This window comes from Procambarus clarkii, chromosome 84 (assembly GCF_040958095.1).
Source record: "Procambarus clarkii isolate CNS0578487 chromosome 84, FALCON_Pclarkii_2.0, whole genome shotgun sequence".
NCBI lineage: Eukaryota > Metazoa > Arthropoda > Malacostraca > Decapoda > Cambaridae > Procambarus > Procambarus clarkii.
In genome coordinates this window covers 17,596,728-17,620,888 of record NC_091233.1, presented here as the reverse complement: position 1 = coordinate 17,620,888, position 24,161 = coordinate 17,596,728, and the positions used below count along the sequence as shown (strand labels likewise).

The 24,161-nt window shown below is 44.2% G+C and overlaps 1 protein-coding gene across 1 annotated transcript in view; it reads left to right on the top strand.

Moving 5' to 3' along the window:
- Positions 1-24,161, top strand: part of LOC123751299 (uncharacterized) — a 105,273-nt gene that overhangs the window by 52,998 nt on the left and 28,114 nt on the right. The window contains exons 2-6 of the mRNA XM_069316580.1: positions 5,162-7,568; positions 8,605-8,728; positions 14,803-14,881; positions 23,075-23,250; positions 23,399-23,518. Coding sequence (XP_069172681.1) covers positions 5,162-7,568; positions 8,605-8,728; positions 14,803-14,881; positions 23,075-23,250; positions 23,399-23,518 — 2,906 coding nt within the window. The remainder of the gene's footprint in view (positions 1-5,161; positions 7,569-8,604; positions 8,729-14,802; positions 14,882-23,074; positions 23,251-23,398; positions 23,519-24,161) is intronic.

Below are 24,161 nucleotides of genomic sequence, written 5' to 3'. Positions count from 1 at the left end.
ACACTTGAAGAGTCTTCTCGAAGCATGTACAAAGGAAGCCCCTTTCATCAGTCCACAAGGAGACATGTATCTACAAATAGACGGAGTAGCAATGGGCTTCCCCTTAGGAGTTTTATTTGCTAATTTTTATATGGGAAAATCGAATACAGAGTCTTCAATAGCAGACAAAAACCAACCGTATAGTGCCGTTATGTAGATGACATATTCGTCATAGTAAAAGACTCAGACGAACTAATTGATTTAAAAAGCCATCTAGAGAGAGTCATTACTCCGATTTACACATGAAAATAGTGAAAATAACAGTCTGCCATTCCTGGATGTACTAATAACAAAAACAGGAACCTCTTTAAGCACCAACGTATATACTAAGCCTACCAACATAGGATTATGCCTGAACGGTAGAAGTGAAAGATATATATATATATCCAAAGATATATATATATCTTTGGGAACACTTTATATATATATATATATATATATATATATATATATATATATATATATATATATATATATATATATATATATATATCGTCGCCGTTCCAATCCCTGAGATTCACCTACCCCAATCCTGGTTCATCGATGGGCGCTGAGCTAATCACTATTTTCCCACACTCGCCCCTTCCACAAGGCGTTGCTCCTTGTCCTAGGCACGGTGTCGTCCTTCCAAAACCCTCAGTGGATGTGACCTGGTCACAGCTAGGCTTGCCCGCCACACCTTTTCAGACCCTCAACGTCCAGCGTCGCCGCCCAGCGTCGTCGTCGAATATTTTCCAAGTTTGGCACTCTTTCGCTCAATAAACTTGGTTCCTTTTTGCTTCCCAGAAGCGCGGGGTCTCCAATACAGCAGATGGGCTGCAATAGCCAGCACTAATCCACTAAGAAAGGCTTGTTGAGCCTCTGATCCTTGAGAGCAGACCGAGGTGCGTCCTGTCGCTTCCAAGGTCGGGTCAACTCTGACGTTGGCGCCGCCCGGGGCACTCAGTGACGTCATGGTGGGCCCTGATTTGTCGCCCGCAACCTAAGTCGGCCAATCCGCGATCGGCTAGTGTCCCTTCCAAAAGGTCATATCTGCCTTAGGGGATACTCTTTCATTTTATATCAGGGCGCCAATTTCCCCTTATTTACAACTTATAATGTAACTTCCTTCCTTTAACTGGCAGCCGGTCTGGTCGCCACATATATCATTAGACTTCCTGAACCTCAGAGAATCAGTAGGGAGAGCTGATATGACTCTTTAAGCCAGCAAACGAAAGAAATAGGAGAGGGCACCGTAACATATGCAAGGCCCGATTTGCCTTATAAGCCAAGTTTTCATGAATTAATTGTTTTTCGATTACCTAACCTAACCTAACCTTTTCGGCTATATATATATATATATATATATATATATATATATATATATATATATATATATATATATATATATATATATGTATATATATGTATATATATATATATATATATATATATATATATATATATATATATATATATATATATATATACACACACACTGTCGGGGTGTACATGTGCCATCAACGTGTGATGGGGGGCGAGTAACAGTATACAAGATATCCTAGTACTTTATCCTGTCCACGGTCGCCAATGTCGGGGTGTCTCTCTCTTTACATGGACACCACCCTGTAGTATTAGCGATAACTGTTACTCACCGTAGCCCTGCGGGTCTTCACTCAATCCTCGCGGCGCCACTTTTCGCCAGGAGAGTATCTCAGTTGATCCCCAGCCAGCTTTAAAGCCAAAGAAAAAGTGAGAACACAGTTGCTCACTCCCAACCATGTGCCCGCCCCGACAAGGGCTCTACTACTTACCGCAAGGTCTCCAACTGGTGTTTCCCGTGTCCAGTAACACGTCAGTGGTATCGTGGAATTGTAGTACTAGTGTCAGAGAGCTCACTCATTAGATCTGGTATCAGGCAGGCATATGTCTCTATACTCTCACTCAACAGTACTGTTCTATAGCAACAAGATATATGGAGGGATGATACAAACACAAAGGTATTTTATATTTTACTTAAAAATCTTCAAAGTATTATATCCGTATCCATCAACAAGCAAGTACACTGCACAAATTCACTCTCTCTTCATATATATCGAGGCGCACCTAGAGGGTAACACTCCCCCTTCTCGTCAATGTCATAATCAGCTGAGCCGCGCCCTTCTCGCCGTGTGAACGTTTATTGCTTGTTTTCCTGGCGTCACGCGCTGTTTCTTTAAATTCGCATGAATCGCTATATTTATCATCAGCACAATATTTCTATAATGGCAAATAGAACACAATGAATCACCATACTGATCTCAAGATCAATAACTCATTCCTACAGCACTTAACGTGATATTTCAATGTACTAGAGTAATGCACTGTACTTAATAATAATTACAATGAATGCACTTAACCACAGTACTGTTCTTAGATTCAGTAATTCCTCTCATAGGCGATATCACAATTAATCACTTCACATATGGAAATATTATTCATCACACCTACATATACATATACATAGATAAATCATAGATATCAATAATAATAATAAGATAAATATTGGGCACACAGCCTAACACCAATAACTGGTTCACTTATATGTATATTCTCTGGCATAAGTTATCATATTAATGTCACATGAAAGAAATCATCAACGACACAATAAATTCTTCAATAATTCCAAGTGCCTGCACACACCACATACATAAATATCGCGAGAGCTCTGTACAGCCTCACTCTGCACAACTGTGCCTTACTGTGACATAAACCTAAGTGAGCCTTGCTCACGACATGAAAGATACTCTGGCTATATATATATATATATATATATATATATATATATATATATATATATATATATATATATATATATATATATATATATATATATATATATATATATGTCGTACCTAGTAGCCAGAACGCACTTATCAGCCTAATATGCAAGGCCCGATTTGCCTAATAAGCTAAGTTTTCATGAATTAATGTTTTTTCGACAACCTAACCTACCTAACCTAACCTAACCTAACTTTTTCGGCTACCTAACCGAACCTAACCTATGGAGATAGGTTAGGTTAGGTTAGGTAGGGTTGGTTAGGTTTGGTCATATATCTACGTTAATTTTAACGCAAATAAAAAAAAATTGATCTCATACATAATGAAATGGGTAGGTTTATCATTTCATAAGAAAAAAATTTGAGTAAATATATTAATTCATGAAAACTTGGCTTATTAGGCAAATCTGGCCTTGCATAGTACGCTTAGAAGTGCGTTCTGGCTACTAGGTACGACATATATATATATATATATATATATATATATATATATATATATATATATATATATATATATATATATATATATATATATATATGCAGAATAACCACATATGAAAAATAGAAAATGCTTAACGCGTTTTCGGCTAATTCGCCTTCATCAGAGCAAAGTAGAAAGGTTTCTACTTTGCTCTGATGAAGGCGAATTAGCCGAAAACGCGTTAAGCATTTTCTATTTTTCATATGTGGTTATTCTGCATACTTGGATCAGTGTTTTTGTGATCATTGTTGCATATATATATATATATATATATAATCTGACTAAAGGGGAATTGGGAGGGAAACTAGAATCACCTACTTCCACCTATCCTCCGGTGAGAGTTGAGTTGTAGCTCCTGGTCCAGGCTCTAGCCTCGTGTAGGGAACGCCTCCACACACACACACTGATGTGTCCTCCAGGAACCCAATCAATGTCCCAAAATAAACGCGTCGTCTCCGTGTTCTGTCCTCCGCGGGTTCGTGCTCCGCCACAACGTCTTGTAGGGTTGGAGTCGGTCTCCCGGACTTCGACTTCTCCTCCCAGTTACGGCTGCCAACCTACTTCTCGGCTGCAGCCGTCCGGATTCCCAATTAGTTTCTTCTTACACTGCCTCCTGAGTGATTGGCCCAGCCGCTACGTCGTCACTGTGAAGCTATTAGACGTCCCAGACGACACTGCCTAGACTTCACCTGCACAGCACCCGACCCTGGAGCACTTGATGCTCAATATTCCGTCAATTCCCTCTTCGGTCCACACATGGAATGAAGGAAGACCCCTCGGCGTACTTGCAGACTACGGGTGACGCATAAGATCCACGGGAGCGGAGTACTACTGTCAAATCCGACAGGACCAACCTTCGCACATCCGTCCACCTTGACGTGTCGTGTCAGACTGATTCCCTCACGGAGGATTGGCCCAGCCACTATGTCATCACTGTGAAGCTATCAGACGTCCCATATGTTGCTGCCTAGACTCCACTCTTGCACAACTCCTGTCCCTGGAGCACTTGTTGCTCTTTATTCCATCAATTCCCTCTCTGGTCCAACACATGAACGAAGGAAGACCCCACAGGTGCTGGCAGACCGCCGGTGATGCGTAAATCCTCAGGAGATGGGGTAAGCTGTCCAACTGACAGGACCCCCCAGCGCACGTCCGACCTCCTTGACGTGCTGTCTCAGACTGGTGGCGCCACAGAGCTGCGATCTCTAGACCCCCCCCCTGCCTTCGTGACGTCATACTTGCCAGGGAAAGTTTTCATTGGCTCCCTGTGCCACGTCGCTGCCGGTGACCAATCTGGTACCACTGACGTCACACAGTTTTGGCGGCAAAACGGAGGGGCCAACGCCATATTGGCTCCCTAAAGGGCCTATACCACAGGCCAAAATACTCTTCTTTTACAAATTTCTCGCCACCTCGAGAACACTACACTCTCCCACATATATCAAACTGATACCCGCGACGTAGAGAACGCTCGGGAAAAGTGGATATGACTCTTACTGCAGGCGTGGGAGAAATATAAGGGGGGGGGAACACCGTCACAACACACACACGCACACACACACACACACACACACACACACACACACACACACACACACACACACACACACACACACACACACACACACACACACATATATATATATATATATATATATATATATATATATATATATATATATATATATATATAATATACATATATTTGTTTTGAATGGGCAAAGTATATAAAGAGTTTTAGGGATTTATTTTATAAATTTAATTTCAACATGGGGCAATGACACCCGATGTGGTCAAGTTACTTTCATTTTACTGCTAATCTAAGTGTCATTTTTTTCCATAGGCGGTGTGTGTCGGGCAGGCAGTTCTTCACCATGTTGCCTTCCACACGTGTCTCAATATTCATATTGTTTTGGCTACTGACAGAGGGTTGGTGCAGCCAACCTTCACACAGTTCTGCTGGCAACTCACTGATGAGTCTACACGCGGGCATGACAACCCACTCTGTACCAACACCACTGCCGCCGCGCGTCTCTCAGCTCCCGGTCTCTCAGGAAGATGCAGCAGGTGCTCATGGCGCATTGAATCACCTCAAAGTGGCTGGGAGAAGTGATGTTGGTGACGATCATACAGTAATATTCGTGAAAGACTCGGAGATCAAGACACCCGTTACACAAGAGGAGCCAAGTCGCTACGATCATGATGCTGATGAAGCACTCGCGAACAACACCCAACTGAACATGCCAATAATGGGTGTAAGTGAAGACAGTGTTGTGCGGGCAGTTGCGACAAGCCATAACACAGTGGATGATATTATGATGAGAACAAGTGTACTGAACGTCTCTTCAGTCCCCCATCAGAAGCACACTCGCATCAACAGAACTTTAAGAAATATAGACCCGTTAAAGAATATGACTCTGGCAGGCCACGCACAAGACGATGAAGAACTAGTGAACAGTGATCACATGATCGGAAACACCAACACTAACATCTTAAGGCGCAATTCTGCTCATGATACATCACAAAAACCAGTACAATCTGTACCTGCTAAAAGTACTAATAATGTAACAGTAAAGAGATACAGGCACATCCCACTCCATGATGATGTTCCAGTGAACATGGAAAGCTTTCTCTTGCAGTCTGATGGTCAAAAAACAATGTTGGAATCGAACTCACAAAAACATGAAAATTCAACCATTGTTGAAGACATTTCTGAGGAGACGCCAGTGAGGAAGTGCTTCGGTATCAATGAATTCTTTAACTTTAGAACTCGTAGTCGTGAAACGCTGGAGGACAATACAGCGTTCACAATACTGGTGCGTAGAATGCTGGAGAAGAATGTGAATACCGACCTGAGGATCGTCCCTTTAAGAATGGAACAATGCCATGACCCTGGTGATAAGAAAACACTTGAATCAATAGACTTTACGTCTCACTCCATCTTACCTTTTGGTTACCTAAGAGACCTTAAATCAAATCTTAATTATGATCAAGATCACTACTGTTTGGAAATGGAAGCTCCAGGTGCTGAGAATATTTCCTCCGGCATTCTTAGCAAAATTTTCTGTCCATTACGACCCATTGAGGTTTCCACAAGGAAGTGTTGCGGCCTCAACGAATACTTCAACCTTACTGATAAACACTGTCATCCGAGGTCGTCCAATGTGAGTGACTATAATGATTTGGTGCAAGAATTCACAAGGAATTACCCAGGAGTGACGTCCATCCACTGGAACACCTCGAAGCTCATTTGCAGGCACGGTGAGCCCCGAAGAGTCAGCACCGACCAAGCCTTTCTCGACTCCTCGAACCAACTATGTGAACGTCAGTCTGGGCAATGTTACCCGAGCTCACTCTACTGTATTGAATATTCATGGGCAGAAGGTACTCCAGCGATGGTGGCTGAGGCATCGATATGTCCCGTTGACTCCTTCTACAAATGCTGTCCCCGCGGCCATATTCTCACTAAGTCTGGCTGCATTAGTGCCTCGAGGGAAGATGTCTCGCCATATATGTTGCAGTTGCTGGAAGAAATGGAACCTAAATTTGGTATTCCTGCTAGAACCAATGATTGCCATTGCGTTGAAAAGCTGATCAATGTTAGTGACTCTAATATTCACTGGTGGAAGAGCAAGCCTCAATATCCCCCAGTAGACATAAAGGCAAAAAATTCCTCTACCATTCGGTACTGTGTAGATGATTATCGCGGCCCGGACAACCACACTGTAACAGTTGCTATCGTGTGTTACACCGAGGTGGGGAATGTACGCAAGTGTTGTCCCTGCGGCCAGTACATGGAGAATGGTACTTGCGTCACAGACATTCTGGGACTCTCACTACTGCACGACCCTCTGCTGAGTGCAGCTAATCTAACAAAGCTGACTGATAATTCTTTCCCTACTTGTGAAACTGAAAACGGCTACCATCTTTACTACATGGACAGGAGGTCCTCCGAGGACTATGGGGAGATGATGGACAACCAGGAGCTACAGCTGGTAAATATGGACGCGGGCTGCCGCCTTAATAATAAAATTATCAAACGTGAGAATTACTGCCTTGAATACTTCGGAAACGCTACAGTCCAACATCTGAAGGTGATGATGTGTGTAAGGTCGTCCAAGGACTTGGACGTGAACCGCGAAAATTTGTGGGCGAAGGCGGTGCTGCTGACCTTGTCCTGCGTGGCCCTGCTGGCCACAACCTTGTACCTCCTCCCCCAGAAGGTCAACAAAGGCTACTCCGTCAGAAAGGTGCGTCATGTTACCGCCATCAGCTATTATCAGCATCTCTAAAAATCAATGACAAAAATGATTGATTTTCATGATAAACTTTGTCTAGTATATATTATTTATGATACAGATATCGCTATAGATGTTCAGGTTTAACAGTGCACCTATTAACAATGCTTTTAGTAGAAGCACTGATAGTTCATGTAACAATGTTAACTATAGCCTGTCGTTTACAAAATTTGTTAAAATATCATTCCAGTTAAAAGTCTATAAATTTCATTAAAAAATTTCCTCCTGAAACTCTAAAACAAAATTCGAAATTCAACTAACCCTTTATCACCCTTCAACAAGCTTAGCACGACCGGACGGTCATCATCAACAGCAGCTAAGGAACCCCCATTTCATTTAAAAAAAATTGCATTTACAACAACAAAAAAACATTGGTAATGAGGATATAATCCCACAGCACCACGTGGTATTTCTTTCTCCCATTCCTCTTGTTACTGAATGAACGTCTGTCTTCCTCATAAAGCCATTCTTAGCTTCTCTAATGTGCTGGCTGCTTCCACGTCAACCTGGTCACCTTCGTCTAACGTTTCTGAAACAAAACTTGATTACGTAACTGCTCACTCCTGACTGCCAAAGACGCCTGACTGTCTGGACTATTAGTTAAGTAACGTCATTAGCGAATCAAAGGTTTACAGAGATCTGCCAATTTGTTGAAACTTTGAATCACAAAAAACACTTGCAAAACGTTTTAATAATGACTTAAGATCACAAATAATGTGCGAGTGTTGCTCTAGAATCTACAGTGGTAAGACTCATAACAAATCGTTATTAAATGTAGGCATGAAAGACTATGTAAAAATGTTAACAGTTTGGAGGTTAACATATACCAACACCAGTCTCCGGGTGCACCTTGTGTCAGTAACTGCTTACAGTTGAAGTTACACTAATACCTACACCAGATCCCTTCACTAATGACTGCTGACAGTTAGGTAACCTAAACTAAACTAACTTACCCTGGCGCCCCTTGACCTTCCCCCTCCCCCTGCAGGTGAAGACGCTGGCGGGGCGACTCCAGCTTAGCTACGTGTTGACCTCCCTGGTTGGGTTCCTGCTCCTGGCCGTCAACATGGTCGTACCGATTTATCAGGACAGTCTCGTATGCTACATCATGTGTGAGTGCCTCTTGTCTTGACTTTCTCACACACGCACACATCCACGTTATTCGCTGTTATCGTGCATTACACGGCTGTGGAATACAGAATATAGAGTAGATAGTAAATGGAATTCACGAGGAAGTGATGTGGTGGAAGCAGACTCTATACACAGTTTCAAATGTAGGTATGATAGAGCTCGAGAAGCTCAGGAATCTGTACACCAGTAGATTAACGGTTGGGAAGCGAGACTAAAGAACCAAAGCTCAATCCCCACAAGCACAACCAGGTGAGTACATTTGAGGGCTTCGCGGCTGAGTGGACAACTCTCCGGGGTCGTAGTCCTAAGGGCCCGGATTCGCTTCCCGCCTTGGGCACAAACAAAAGGGCATAGTTTCTTTCACCCTGATGCACCTGTTCACCTAGGAGTAAATAGTTACCTGGGAACTAGACAGCTGCTACGGGCTGCGTTTTGTGGATGTGTGTGTGTGTGTGCGCGCATGTGTCAGAAATATATGTATTATACATAATAGAGGAAAAATAGATTGGTTAGAAAGGCGGGGTTCAAGAGCTAACAGCTCGATTCTGCAGGAACAAATAATAAATACATAAAAAGTAAATACACACACACACAATTGTATTTGGTTTCAAGGGTATTTTAACTTAATAACCGGCTTTCCAGCCCACTTGTACCCCGACAGGAAACGTTTAGAGCGTAGTCATTAACGTGACCACAATATTCAAGGAGAGACAACTCTTGCTGCGAATTAACGACCAATAAATTTTGACATCGATCGTGGGAAAGTCACTGCAAGTGATACTTGCAGATTCTGTAAAGCACCTATTAAAGTTAAGGTTGATAGGAGACTCCCAACACGAGTTTACAACGAGTTTACAAATAGTCGTTCCTGCCTTACCAATTTATTATCTTATTCAAGCGTAAAGGCTGCCGTTGACATTAATAGTAAATATAATGCACATCTGGATCTCAGAAATTCCTTCAACACAGTTCCACTCTAAGGCTACTGAGGAAGGTCGAAGCACAAGGTATCGGAGGAAGTATTCATGCTAGATCAGGTTATGGTTCAAAGACAGAAAACAGCGGGTCAGGTTAATGAAAGAAAGCAGACTGGAGGGTTGTCACCATTGATGTGACGCAGAGCTCTGGACTGGGCCCACTGTCACTAGTAGTGTGACGCAGAGCTCTGGACTGGGCCCACTGTCACTAGTAGTGTGACGCATAGCTCTGTACTGGGCCCACTGTCACTAGTGGTGTGACGCAGAGCTCTGTACTGGGCCCACTGTCACTAGTAGTGTGACGCAGAGCTCTGTACTGGGCCCACTGTCACTAGTAGTGTGACGCATAGCTCTGTACTGGGCCCACTGTCACTAGTGGTGTGACGCAGAGCTCTGTACTGGGCCCCACTGTCACCAGTGCTGTGACGCAGAGCTCTGTACTGGGCCCACTGTCACTAGTGGTGTGTGTTACGGCCCTCTCGGGTCGCAACTGGGTTCTTTCTCTGATGTTAGTAGAGTTTGGGTATCCGGCCCCAAGCTAGTAGTGGCTTTCAAGGGGTGTGCTCCGTAACGCAAGTAAATTAAAGGGGAAGGGAGACAGAGGCAAAAACTTAATAATATAATTATCACCATTACCATAAATAATATATAGATTATCACACAGGGGAGGTATAAACACTATTATGTACAACGTGGTCTTCCTCTGAAGACTCTGGACGTTCACGGTGCTCAAGACGAGTGGTCCTGGTTCTCTTGTGGCCTCACGATGAATCCTTTGATTCCCTCGACGAGTCTACCCCGGCCACAGGCTAGCCGAATCACAGTCCCACTGGGTGCACCATCGTGGAGGCCGTCAACCACAAATCCAGCCTTTAGCTGGCAGGTTCCAATCAGCAATGCTGCGTAGGCCAATCCACGACCGATACTAGGGTTGCGAGCCCCAGGCAGGTGCCTCGTGTGATTCCACAGATCACTCTCCTCACCACAACACCCCAGTGGTTAGTCTTCTCCACCAGTCAGTCCCGGGTACGACAATTCCTCAACTGCCACGTCACAGGCAGGCTAACACCACAGTGTTCATCCGGGGTGGGTGACTCACAGCTGCTGCAGCAAACACGTGGAGATTCCTCGGTTGCCTTGGGTAGACTGATCCAACTTCCATTACAGCAGTCCCAGGTCGACTCTGTAATCGGACACGTCATCAGTAATAGGGACACTCTAGGGCACCTCACTTACAGGCTTAGACACAAACGCCCACCTATCCACTCCATAGATGGCGTTGCTGTCTAAGCTCCACCTCACCAGAGGTCAGCAGCGGCTGCGTCACGAGCTGATTAGGACGGGAAACTAGCCCTTGTGGCCAGTATATCTCGTCCTCACTAGATGGCGTCGTCCATTTGGAGGGGGTTTCGGGAGCTGACCCACAGATGGCGCGGTCGTCACTGCTCCGTGCTCGGACGCTGGGCTCGGGTCCGTAACAGTGTAACGCAGAGCTCTGTATTGGGCCCACTGTCACTAGTGGTGTGACGCAGAGCTCTGTACTGGGCCCACTGTCACTAGTGGTGTGATGCAGAGCTCTGTACTGGGCCCACTGTCATTAGTGGTGTGACGCAGAGCTCTGTACTGGGCCCACTGTCACTAGTGGTGTGATGCAGAGCTCTGTACTGGGCCCACTGTCATTAGTGGTGTGACGCAGAGCTCTGTACTGGGCCCCACTGTCACTAGTGGTGTGACGCAGAGCTCTGTACTGGGCCCACTGTCACTAGTGGTGTGACGCAGAGCTCTGTACTGGGCCCACTGTCACTAGTGGTGTGACGCAGAGCTCTGTACTGGGCCCACTGTCACTAGTGGTGTGACGCAGAGCTCTGTACTGGGCCCACTGTCACTAGTAGTGTGACGCAGAGCTCTGTACTGGGCCCCACTGTCACTAGTAGTGTGACGCAGAGCTCTGTACTGGGCCCCACTGTCACTAGTAGTGTGACGCAGAGCTCTGTACTGGGCCCACTGTCACTAGTAGTGTCACGCAGAGCTCTGTAATGGGCCCACTGTCACTAGTAGTGTGACGCAGAGCTCTGTACTGGGCCCACTGTCACTAGTGGTGTGACGCAGAGGTATGTATTGGGCCCACTGTCACTAGTGGTGTGACGCAGAGCTCTGTACTGGGCCCACTGTCACTAGTGGTGTGACGCAGAGCTCTGTACTGGGCCCACTGTCACTAGTAGTGTGACGCAGAGCTCTGTACTGGGGCCCACTGTCACTAGTAGTGTGACGCAGAGCTCTGTACTGGGGCCCACTGTCACTAGTGGTGTGACGCAGAGCTCTGTACTGGGCCACTGTCACTAGTAGTGTGACGCAGAGCTCTGTACTGGGGCCCACTGTCACTAGTAGTGTGACGCAGAGCTCTGTACTGGGGCCCACTGTCACTAGTAGTGTGACGCAGAGCTCTGTACTGGGGCCCACTGTCACTAGTAGTGTGACGCAGAGCTCTGTACTGGGGCCCACTGTCACTAGTAGTGTGACGCAGAGCTCTGTACTGGGGCCCACTGTCACTAGTAGTGTGACGCAGAGCTCTGTACTGGGGCCCACTGTCACTAGTAGTGTGACGCAGAGCTCTGTACTGGGGCCCACTGTCACTAGTAGTCTGACGCAGAGCTCAGGACTGGGCCCACTGTCACTAGTAGTGTGACGCAGAGCTCTGTACTGGGGCCCACTGTCACTAGTAGTGTGACGCAGAGCTCTGTACTGGGGCCCACTGTCACTAGTAGTGTGACGCAGAGCTCTGGACTGGACCCACTGTCAATTGTACAATTATCAATTGTAGATACAATTGAGTGCATTGTATCTACACACAAGTTGATGTGATTACACTATTAATTGGGGAGGAGCGAAATGCATTACAAATTGCAGCAGTTTCGTGGAACGGAATTTGATTGAGTCTGCCCTAATCAGTCAGTGTCCATATCTTCTCAATGTTTGTACTGGTATGTACAAACGTGACCCATTTTTACGTTACAATATTGCACAACAGTTTAAGAACAAACTCTGACAAGAAAGGTTATAATGTCTCAATACAATATTATAATCAAATATTATGAACTTGTTCAATGAGGCATTTTGTTTAATATTTCATATTTATTCTCTGACCACTTGCTCCTTCTGACTGTTCTGAGCTAATCTATACCTGCTTCAGGGTAAATCTTTCCCTGGGAATGGATGGTCAGGTCGCAGATGTTAGCCTCCACCCTCCCTCTGTTTCTCTCAGTCAGTCTGGCAATGACAACGGTTCCAATCAGCCGAAACGTTCATCTCCCTTTCCCATTTCTCTGTGGAATTTCTGCACACACACACACACACACACACACACACACACACACACACACACATAAATATGACCGAAAAGGTAAGATTAATAATTCTATCACAAATTTCCTCAATATATCTTATGTTTCTTTTAACTGTCGGTGGTAATTGAAAAATCAATTCTCCAAAATTCATTTATATTTCTAGTCTGATGAGACGCCTGAACGCGTTTTGCAATAACTTATTACATTTTCAAAGACTTTAGTTTACACACACAACTGTAACCTGTAAACACGCAATAAACATTCAAACTTGTACTCGCATTTGGGTGAGGTGATATGGTACAACAGTTCTGGGTGATGTGGACAAACTTGTGACAAGCACAAGACAAAACACGAAACAATGGGTACAACTTGGAAAAGAGAACATATGAATGGAAGTAACTGCAGAGAGCTTATTGGCCCATACGTCCTCATGATGCTTCTATATTGATTCGGAGTCTTGAAGTAGGTAGAATATAGTTGTGCATTAATTGGCTGTTAATTGCTGGTGTAGACTTTTTGATGTGTAGTGCCTTGCAGATGTCGAGCCTCCTGCTATCGCTGTATCTAGCGATGATTTCTGTGTTGTTTGTTAAGACTTCTCTGGTGATGGTCTGGTTGTGAGAAGAGATTATATGTTCCTTGATGGAGCCCTGTTGTTTTGCATTTTTAATCGCCTGGAAAGAGACGTTGTTGTATTGCCTATATACTGAGTTCTCTGGGGCTTACAGTCCCCAAGTGGGCATTTGAAGGCATAGACAACGTTAGTTTACGTTAAGGCATTCTGCTTTGTGTCTGGAGAGTTTTTCATGAGTAGGTTGGTCGTCTTTTCGGTTTTATAGTAAATCGTCAATTGAATTATCTGATTTTTGTCTGTAAGGCTAACGTTCCTATTAACAATATCTTTTAGGACCCTTTCCTCCGTTTTATGAGCTGTCGAAAAGAAGTTCCTGTAAAATAGTCTAATAGGGGATACATGTGTTGTGTTAGTTGACTCTTCATAGGTTACATGGCGTTTCACCTTTCCTTTTGTGATGTCTTCAAGAAAACCATTAGAGGAGCCATTGTTGATTAGGACCTGCCTTACCCTTCATCTTACCTTCTTCATCGACTTGCTTCCGTCCTGAGCTGTGGCTGAGAGCACGGTCGATGTAAGCGTTGACAACACTCCTCTTGTACTTGTCTGGGCAGTCACTATTGGCATTGAGGCACATTCCTATGTTTGTTTCCTTAATGTAGACTGCAGTGTGGAAGCCTTCGCTCCTTTCCGTGATCGAAGCTGCCTAGAAAGGGCAGCTTCCCATCTTTCTCCATCTCATAAGTGAAACTCAACACAGAATTCCACTCAAATGCCTCCTTCAGCTCCTACAGACGTCTGACATCAGGTACCTGTGTAAAAATGTCATCAACATACCTGCAGTATATGGCGGGTTTAAAGTCCATGTCAACTTAGACCCTCTGCTCGATGGTACCCATGAATTGGGTACCATCGAGCAGAGGTACCATTCCATTATTGGACTTAATCACTTTTGATGGTCTACCACTTAAATAGACGTATTAAGAAGAATTTAGTCACATTACCATGGATGGACGTGATCAATATCTGTCCCTCATGGAGAGTCATCACGTCTCCCTTGATGATAATCTTCGAGCCTCCCTTAAAGCGCGTGTTTAATAATGAGGAAGAATGTGAGTGTATGAGTGAGTGAAGTAACGTCATGTCTGTCTCCCTCACAGCCGGCCTCCTCACCTTCTTCCTCCTGGCGGGCTTCCAGTGGAACACCTCCATTTGCCTCGAGGCTCTGCTGATAACACTGTAAGTACGTCTGACTTTATAATATATACATGACTACCTGCAGATGTATATACTCCTGCCACAGTACCAGTAGGATACATAGTGTGTACTCGTGAGGTAGTATTTGTATAGTAGTATCCTTATGTATATACTCTCTTGATTTACTACCTTCTTGTATGTATTATTTGTGTTTGAATAATCGATTTTTTAGCTCTCGGACCCCGCCTTTCCAAGCAATCAATTTTTCCTCTATTATATATACTACATATATTTCTCTCTGACACACGCACACATCCCGAGGTAGCTACCCGTAGCAGGTGTCTAACTCCCAGGTATCTATTTATTGCTAGGTAAACAGGGGCATCAGAGTTCAAGAGACTTTGCCTATTCATTTCCGCCTCGGTCGGGAATCAAACCCGGGCCCTTAGGACTACGACACTTGAACGTTGTCCACTCAGCCACTAGACCCCACAGTGTGTGTGTGTACTCTCCTGTCCTAGTACCTGCATGTGTGTACTCTTCTGTCCCAGTACCTGCATGTGTGTACTCTCCTGTCCCAGTACCTGCATGTGTGTACTCTCCTGTCCTAGTACCTGCATGTGTGTACTCTCCTGTCCCAGTACCTGCATGTGTGTACTCTCCTGTCCTAGTACCTGCATGTGTGTACTCTCCTGTCCTAGTACCTGCATGTGTGTACTCTCCTGTCCTAGTACCTGCATGTGTGTACTCTCCTGTCCCAGTACCTGCATGTGTGTACTCTCCTGTCCCAGTACCTGCATGTGTGTACTCTCCTGTCCCAGTACCTGCATGTGTGTACTCTCCTGTCCCAGTACCTGCATGTGTGTACTCTCCTGTCCCAGTACCTGCATGTGTGTACTCTCCTGTCCCAGTACCTGCATGTGTGTACTCTCCTGTCCCAGTACCTGCATGTGTGTACTCTCCTGTCCCAGTACCTGCATGTGTGTACTCTCCTGTCCCAGTACCTGCATGTGTGTACTCTCCTGTCCTAGTACCTGCATGTGTGTACTCTCCTGTCCTAGTACCTGCATGTGTGTACTCTCCTGTCCTAGTACCTGCATGTGTGTACTCTCCTGTCCTAGTACCTGCCTGTATGTGTACTCTCCTGTCCTAGTACCTGCATGTGTGTACTTTGTAAACTCTTGTCCTAATGTCTGCTTAAATGAGGAGGAGTGCCCTAAGGCACTATGGGAGTGCTTGGAGATGAAGGAAATAGCTGCGAATTGTCAGAAATTTATTTCTTCTTGCTCAGTCACAATCTTAAATTTATCACAAAAAACATTGAAGCCAAAACTTTCAACATAACTTCAGAATATAAGGTAATGTCTGAACCGTAAAACAAACTTGAGAGAGGAGTAAAACTTTTTTTGGCCGTGCAGTAAACACCAAGCTTGACCAGCTCATCCCAGAGGTGTCTAAGAAAAGTGAAGCAGACGTCATTGTTTTCTATGAAAGAGCCATAAGATACTTAAATAACAGGTATAACTTCTCTAAAAAGCGACTTTCATAACAAAATATCAAAATTGAGCCTAACAAATACCAGCGGCACTGATACAAGTAACGGGTTTGTTCCTATTTCCACCCTTAATCTCTTTCATATTGTTTACCCAATTTCTGGTCCCGTATAGCAAACCCTTAACCTAACCCCTCCTCTTTCTGGCACAAAAAAGTTCTATCCAAATACCTCACCTGGGAATCACCCCACAACCAAAATTCGCTGACTTACTTCCTTAATCGGCGCTCCGTTCATTGCCTTGTCTTTCGTATGCACTGCAGTCTCCCCTGTGGGGAGCCGGTCGGCCGAGCGGACAGCACGCTGGACTTGTGATCCTGTGGTCCTGGGTTCGATCCCAGGCGCCGGCGAGAAACATTGGGCAGAGTTTCTTTCACCCTATGCCTCTGTTACCTAGCAGTAAAATAGGTACCTGGGTGTTAGTCAGCTGTCACGGGCTGCTTCCTGGGGGTGGAGGCCTGGTCGAGGACCGGGCCGCGGGGACACTAAAGCCCCGAAATCATCTCAAGATAACCTCAAGATAACCTCCCCATAGTAGTCGTCCTCCAACGTGGCGAATGAGTTGGAGGTCATCGCGAAAGCTGTAAAGACCTTGTTAGAGTTTTCTTGTCCTATGTGACACTCCACGGACATAAACATATAAGAATTATGGAAAATTATAAGAATTATATACATTGTTTTGTGATGATATATTTATTTTGTGTTGTATTGAAGCTAAATGGTAAAAGGAACAGGGAAGGAGAAGGGCCTCAAAATAGCATACACTTAAAGTATATTATACGAACAGTAGGAATCTAAGAAACAAAATAAACGATTTAAATGATCATGTCTGCATAGAAACAATATATATTATTGCAATTACCGAAACATGGATAAATATAGAAAACGAAACTATTAGCTGATTATACAATAAACGGATTTAAACTATTTCATACAAAGAGACAAAGTAGACAAGGAGGGAGAGTAGTCATATACGTCAGGGAAAATTTGAAATGTAATGTCAAAGAAGGAATAAAAACAGTGTCACGCACAGAAACTATTTGGTTAAAATTGAACGTAAACGCAAAAAATCGTATAATATAATTATGTATTATAATTTTAATATATATTATATCTTAAAATATAATCTTATAATACAAATCTTATAATAGGTATCCATTTTATATACAGGCCACGAAAGTTAGAATGGAAGCAAAGCTTCCATTCATCCCATTTCATGAAATGAAGTGTCTGAAGCATCTAGGTCAAACAATATTTGTGTCATGTTTATTCCACTTTAATTTAAGTGGAATAAACTGGCTTAACAGAACGGAATACCAAAGCAGAAGATTTTTTGGAATTAATTGATGATTGCTTCCTTGAGCAACACATTATGAAACCAGCTTCGGGAAAATACTATTTTAGACTTAATGTTAACTTTAACAGACAAATTAATGACAGAAATATGGCGTGAGCTCGGAAACAGTGATCACAAGCAAATCAGATTTAGCATATAACGGAATAAATGTGTAAGACTGATACATACTTCATGTCAACATACTTCAGCCACGTTATTGTGACTCATCGCCTGCATGTGTAAAACTGAATTCTGTTAAAGTGCCAGACTTCGGAAAAGCTGATTTTAATGAGCTAAGAAATTTCTTGGATGGAATATATTGGACAGACCTGGGCATGGGGGAGCGGGCTAGTCTTGGAGCGAGACATGAACCTAGCGATGAGTGAAGTAACAAGGGATTGAGATGTGGATTCAAAAAAAAACTTATTTAAAAAAAATTCAAAGCAAAGCACAGGAAAACAGTATACCTTACAAATTTATTAGATCGAATAATAATGACCCGAAATGGATAAGTAGGATTCCTTGATTGTTTCAGGTATAGGTTAGACATATATATGAATGAGTTTGGGTGGATATAAATAGGAGCTGCCACCTATGGACCGAGAAGCCTTCTGCAGTTTCCTTGATTCTTATGCTCTTAAGTTCTAAATTATATATAATATTTAATATTAATACATAAAAATCACAATAACGTGACATATCAAATGAACAAATTCACATTGGCCGTGATGAGGGTTCGAACCTACGCCCGAGATGTTCCCAGATGTGCCTTAGTCAACTGTACCACGATATGGTCAAATGTGTATCTGTTCATTTGATATATTATTGTTATTTCTGTGTGTATTGAAGTAAGGGCGTTGAGGTAGAACATCTGGCTGACAGAGCCCGGATGCTTGGGGGCATTGTGTGAAACCCCCGATTGGGCTTCGGAGAAGCTTTGGGATCCTAGTGAGGACAGTAGCACTCCAGGTTGCAATTCTTTTGACCATGTAGTGGTACAGTTGACTAAGGCACATCTGGAAACATCCCGTGCGTAGGTTCAAACCTTCATCACTGCCCTTGTGGATTTCTTCATTTAATATTAATATTCAAATTTACCTGGAAAAGATCATGAGGGCAAATGGGGGGACCTTCCACAAACCGCCGGCTCCCTGTCCTCGTCGAGGCCACTTGGGTTAGTGACCCTCAGGTAAATCAAGGTAAAGGTAAATCAGGTTCTTATGATAGTTAGTCTTCTTCCCTATCCTATTTATTTCTCTCCCGATTTTCGTATCGTCGGCAAATTTGCAGATATTACAGCTCAAACCTGAATCTAAATCATTTATGTATAACATGAATAACAGAGGTCCCAGGACAGAGCCTTGAAGCACTCCACTTACAACATTTTCCCACTCTGACTTAACTCCATTTATACTAACTCTTTGTTTCCTTTGATATAGCAATGACTTAATCCAACTTAATATAGCACCCCCAATACCATGAGCCTCTATCTTTTCAATCAATCTTTCATGTGGCACTGTATCAAAAGTTTTGCTAAAGTCAAGGTACTCAACGTCACAAGCCTTTCCACTATCAACTGCCTCAAATATGCTGGAATAGAATGATAGCAAATTTGTTAAACTTGAACAGCTGTTAATAAAACCATATTGTGAGTCATTAATGAATCTATGTTTTTCAATATTAAGACGATTGACTATCACAGTTATTGATTCGAGCAATTTTTCCACAATTGACGTTAAGCTAATTGGCCGATAGTTTGACCCCAAGTGATCTATCTGTTTTCTTGAAAATTGGTACCACATTAACAAACTTCCAAGACTCTGGCACTCTTCCTGACTCTAATGATTTATTAAATCTGGTAGACAACGGCTCTCAAAGCTCCTCTTTGCATTCCTTAGGCAAACACTTCGTCGGGCCCTGGGGATTTGTTTGGTTTGAGTTCACTTTTTATTTAATAACATCCTCCCTGGTAACTACTATACTAGTCAACCTGTCCTCTTCCCACCAATATAGACTTGTTTTATTGACTGAAGGCATAATGTTAAGTTCTTTAGTAAATACAAAGATAAAATATTGATTTAAAATACAACTCATCTCTTCGTTATTATCAGTAATCTGACCTGTCACAGTTTATATTGGACCAATCCTTTCCCTAATCTTTGTTTGATATAACTGAAAAAACTCTTTAGGATTTGTCTTTTCTTGCCCAGCTATACGAATTTCAAAGTTTATTTTTACCCCCTTATCTCTTTTTTTAAATTTCTAACCAGTTGGACGAATTCTTGTTCTAGACTGATTTCCCCTTACTTAATCCTTTTGTACCAAACTTTCTTTTTACTTATAAGGTTCTTCAGATCCATTGTTATTCATTTCGGGTCATTATTATTCGATCTAAATAATTTGTATGGTATACTACGTTCCTGTGCATTTGGCCTGAATATTTTTAAATAAGTCATATTTTGAACCCACATCGCAATCCCTTGTTACTTCACCCATTGTTAAGTTCACTAATCACTCCAAGACTGGCCTACTCCCCCCCCCCCCATGCCCAGGTCTATCGAATCTATTCCACGCAAGAAATTTCATAGTCCATTAAATCAGCTTTTAAAAAATCTAGCACTATAACAGAATTCTCTTTTACACGTCTATCCCATTCTAGGCTAAATCTCATTTCCTTGTGATCATTGTTCCCTAACTCACTTCCAATTTCCATGTCATTAATTTGTTACGTTTAGCCACTTATCAAGACAACCATCACTCCTAAGTTGCTTCAACAACACGGCCGGCAGGGCATTGTCTCAGTTTCTCCTCGACTCTCCAGACTTCTCCGTACTGACGCTGTCAGGCTTGGATAGACCCACTCAGCGGGCATGCTTTTACTCTTGTTCTCTGCATTGGGGAAGGCCCCTTTCAGATGGCGCAGATTTGGACTAGGGTCATATCTGGGCAGTGATTACCTGCCCATCGTCATTTCCTTTTGAGTCACAGTTAGGTTGCTCTAACCACGGAGAGGTCCAGGTTGGTCTTCTAGGAGAAGGGGTGGCTTGGCTTTGTGGTTGATGACTGGGCGACCCTTACTCCAGTTGCAGCGAAACTGCACGGGTCAGTGGATGCCCTCTCTGAGTTTCTCTTCCCTATGGGCTCTCGACACCTTAAGAGGACTAGTGGCTGGACCTCCACTTCATCCTGCCAAGGAGCACTGTGGTGGAGTTCTGAGGGCTGGCAGGCTGTCCTGGACCGACGCCGTCTATGGAACTCGTGACGTCGCCACCCCACCCCATCTCAGCGACAGGCTTTCTGCAGGACATATGCCACGTGTAGGTAGATAATCCTCCTTGCCAAACAACAGGCCTGGGCTGATTATTGTGCCTCTCTTCGCTTTGACTCTTCTTCTGCAGGGGCCTAGGATTTTGTTCGAAGGATGTCTGGGAGCTATTCTTATCCTTCCATCCTGCTCACTGACCCCAGTGATAATTCGAACCTGGGAGGAGAAGCAAATGCCTGATCTTTTGGCTAACCATTTTTATGAGGTTTTCCGTGTTCCATGCATCCCCACGGGTTACGTCAGTTGGGGCCCATAAAGGGTGTTGGCCTAGCTCAGAACTCAGATCGTCCATTTACACCTAATGAACTCGAGGAGGCTTTGTCACTCTAGAATGAGCACAGTGCCGGAGAAAGACTGCATCCCATATGAATTCATTCGGAGGATGCCCTGGGCTTTTCGGTCCCACCTTCTCTTCTATAATGCGTGCTGGTTCTTGGGTGTCTTTCTTGACTCGTGGAAATGCACCATTCGTCTCCCCTTTTCGAAGCCTGGAAAGGATGCGTCGGTCCCGAGCTCATATCGGTCTGCTTCCATGGCTCAGGAAATTCATGGAACGCCTGGTACCCCTCCGGCTGCAGTTGGTAGTAGAGACATCGGGTCTCCTGCCAGAGGGCTTCAGTTGGTTTCGTCCGAGAAGGAGCACTATGGACTGTCTCGTCACCTTTGAACATCGAAGAATGAACACTGATCGTCGGAGGAGGGTGCTTCTTGCAGCTTTCTTTGACATCCAGAGTGTGTTTCACTCTGCATCACATTTAGCTGTCCTTCAGGGCTTGGGTCTCTCGGGTTCCACATTGGGATGGTTTCAGAGCTCTCTACATGTTAGCTCGTTCAGAGTGGCGGTGGGTGGTGTTGACTCCTCATCCCGCCCAGTCTCTAGTGGTGTTCTCCAGTGAGTGATCATCAGTCCACTCCTATTTTCCATTCTTCTGTCCGATCTCCTGGTCTTCCATGGTGCCCAAGTTTTATGCTATGCAGATCACATAACCCTTCTGACGGATAGTGCCACTCTACCGGAGGTGCAGAGTTCCCTGCAGGAGGCAATGAGTGTGTTCTCTGCAAAGGTGATGGGAAAGGAGCTCTCAATCAACCCGGAGAAGAGTTGCATCATGTGCTCTCATAATGAAACCACAATGGGTTCCATCTCTTGTCGGGATTAATGACAATGAGGTAGCTGACGCAGCATCAGGATTGGCGCATGGTATCCATGAAGTTACACAGGTGTGGCTGGAACTAATGGAGACTCTCACATAGCTCTGGGCAACCTGCCTTGCGAGATGGAAGGCAGAAATTTTGACTGCCCTTAAATCCTCTTCTTTGGGTACCCTCCGGGAGGGCGCCTTCCCGAGTCCTTGGGCCCTTCAAAGTTAATGTATCCTGACACAACCCTAACTCACCTTCTGACTAGGCACACCTGTCTGACTGGGCATCTCCATTGTCGCCGGTTGAATGATTTTCCCTACTGCCAGTGGTGTCCAAACAAAGTGGATACTGTGGAACATCTATTTCTCCACTGCCCATGGGTTTATAGTGCTCACATCAAACTACAGAGTGCTATTCATAGGTTGCATATTCTTCGCCTCACCCGCTTTCATTGACGGAGTGGGCGCGAGAGAGGACGACATCTGCTACGACATCTTTTGACATACCTTTCACTTTATTGGATATGTCCGTCAGCTGAAGAAGCTGCAAGGATCCCATCCCTATTTGCAATTTCCAAGTATTAGGCAGCCAGGCGCATCCGATCCCTCGATCGTCGTCGCCTCTAAATCAACAACACCAGCATCATTCTTGCCATAGAGATTTCCCAGTTATCTGTGCATATCCCAATTACATTGCATTAGATTTGACATTTGTTCTTATGTTCTTGAATCAGAAGTCGTTTTTCCTGTACCCCACCAGTGTAAAAAAAATAATAAAAAATCTGTTTTAGTTTTAGTAAACATAAATAGAAGTTGCCTTGTATGGGCCAATAGGCTTCCTGTAGTTCCATTTATTTTAATATTGTTATGTTGTGTACAGGAGCTTCAGAATGTTTGGTGAAGATGAGGGCTGGCGGTACATACTACACTCACTGTGGGCTTGGGGCGTACCGGGGCTCATCACTAGCCTCGCCCTCACCCTCAACCACTACCGCGCCTCCCTCCCCTGCAGCGTCATCACCCCCAGGATTGGTCTCTACAACTGCTTCTTCTCCGGTCAGTCTCTCGTGTTGTGCTTACCCCTGCAGGAACAGTGCTGTAAACATTGCTGTTCCAGAGTCACATATTTTGGAAATTAGATAATCCAAAGAACAGGTTAAGCGGAATATGACTGTATTTACAAATCTGATTTAATTATCCACAGACCAAAAAGCCAAGCTGGTGTATCTGTACGTGCCCATGTTGCTGACGCTGTGTGCCAACACCTTCCTGCTGGTTGCCTCCCGCTGCGTCCGCTCAGCAAACCTGCGCCGAATGGAAAAGGGTTAGTTTAGTTCATATATTTAGCACCCCAACTATATCCATACTGTGAACGGCAGTGAAAATGTTAGAGGCACGTAATGGGGTCATGAACTAAATCCCCCATTATTCGGTTTGCATGTTACATCATGTTTGATAACCGGTTTCGCTGGGATTGTGAAGATGTTTTGACAGTGTGTCACATCACGGAGACCGGGAACTAGACCCATTGAGTAGACCCAACTAGCTAGACCCACTTGTTGTCAAGAGGACGGCGTTCATCGATTGAAGAACCTCGAGAGAAGAGGCGGGTACTGGTGATACAAGAAGTTATCACTGTGACAAGGAGTCCACATCAAAAGAAAAACACAGAGGGTAACGAAGATAATCAGGACCCTGAGAGACGAGTCTCGGCCATCGTCAAGAGAGTGAGACACCATCAACCGGTGGACAAGAGCTGGAGCTATGCACTGTGATGGCAGGACTGCAAATACCAGAGGAAAGGGCCTGTAGTGGTTTATGGAGGAACTTTAATGAACAGTGAGGGACTAGGGAGATTCCCAGAGGTCATCAACAGAGTGAGTGGTTGAAGTGTATGGTGAAACAAGGTGAGATTGATGCCACAAGGTGGTTGTGAGGAACCAGCCCACAACGAGGTACTTTAAAGT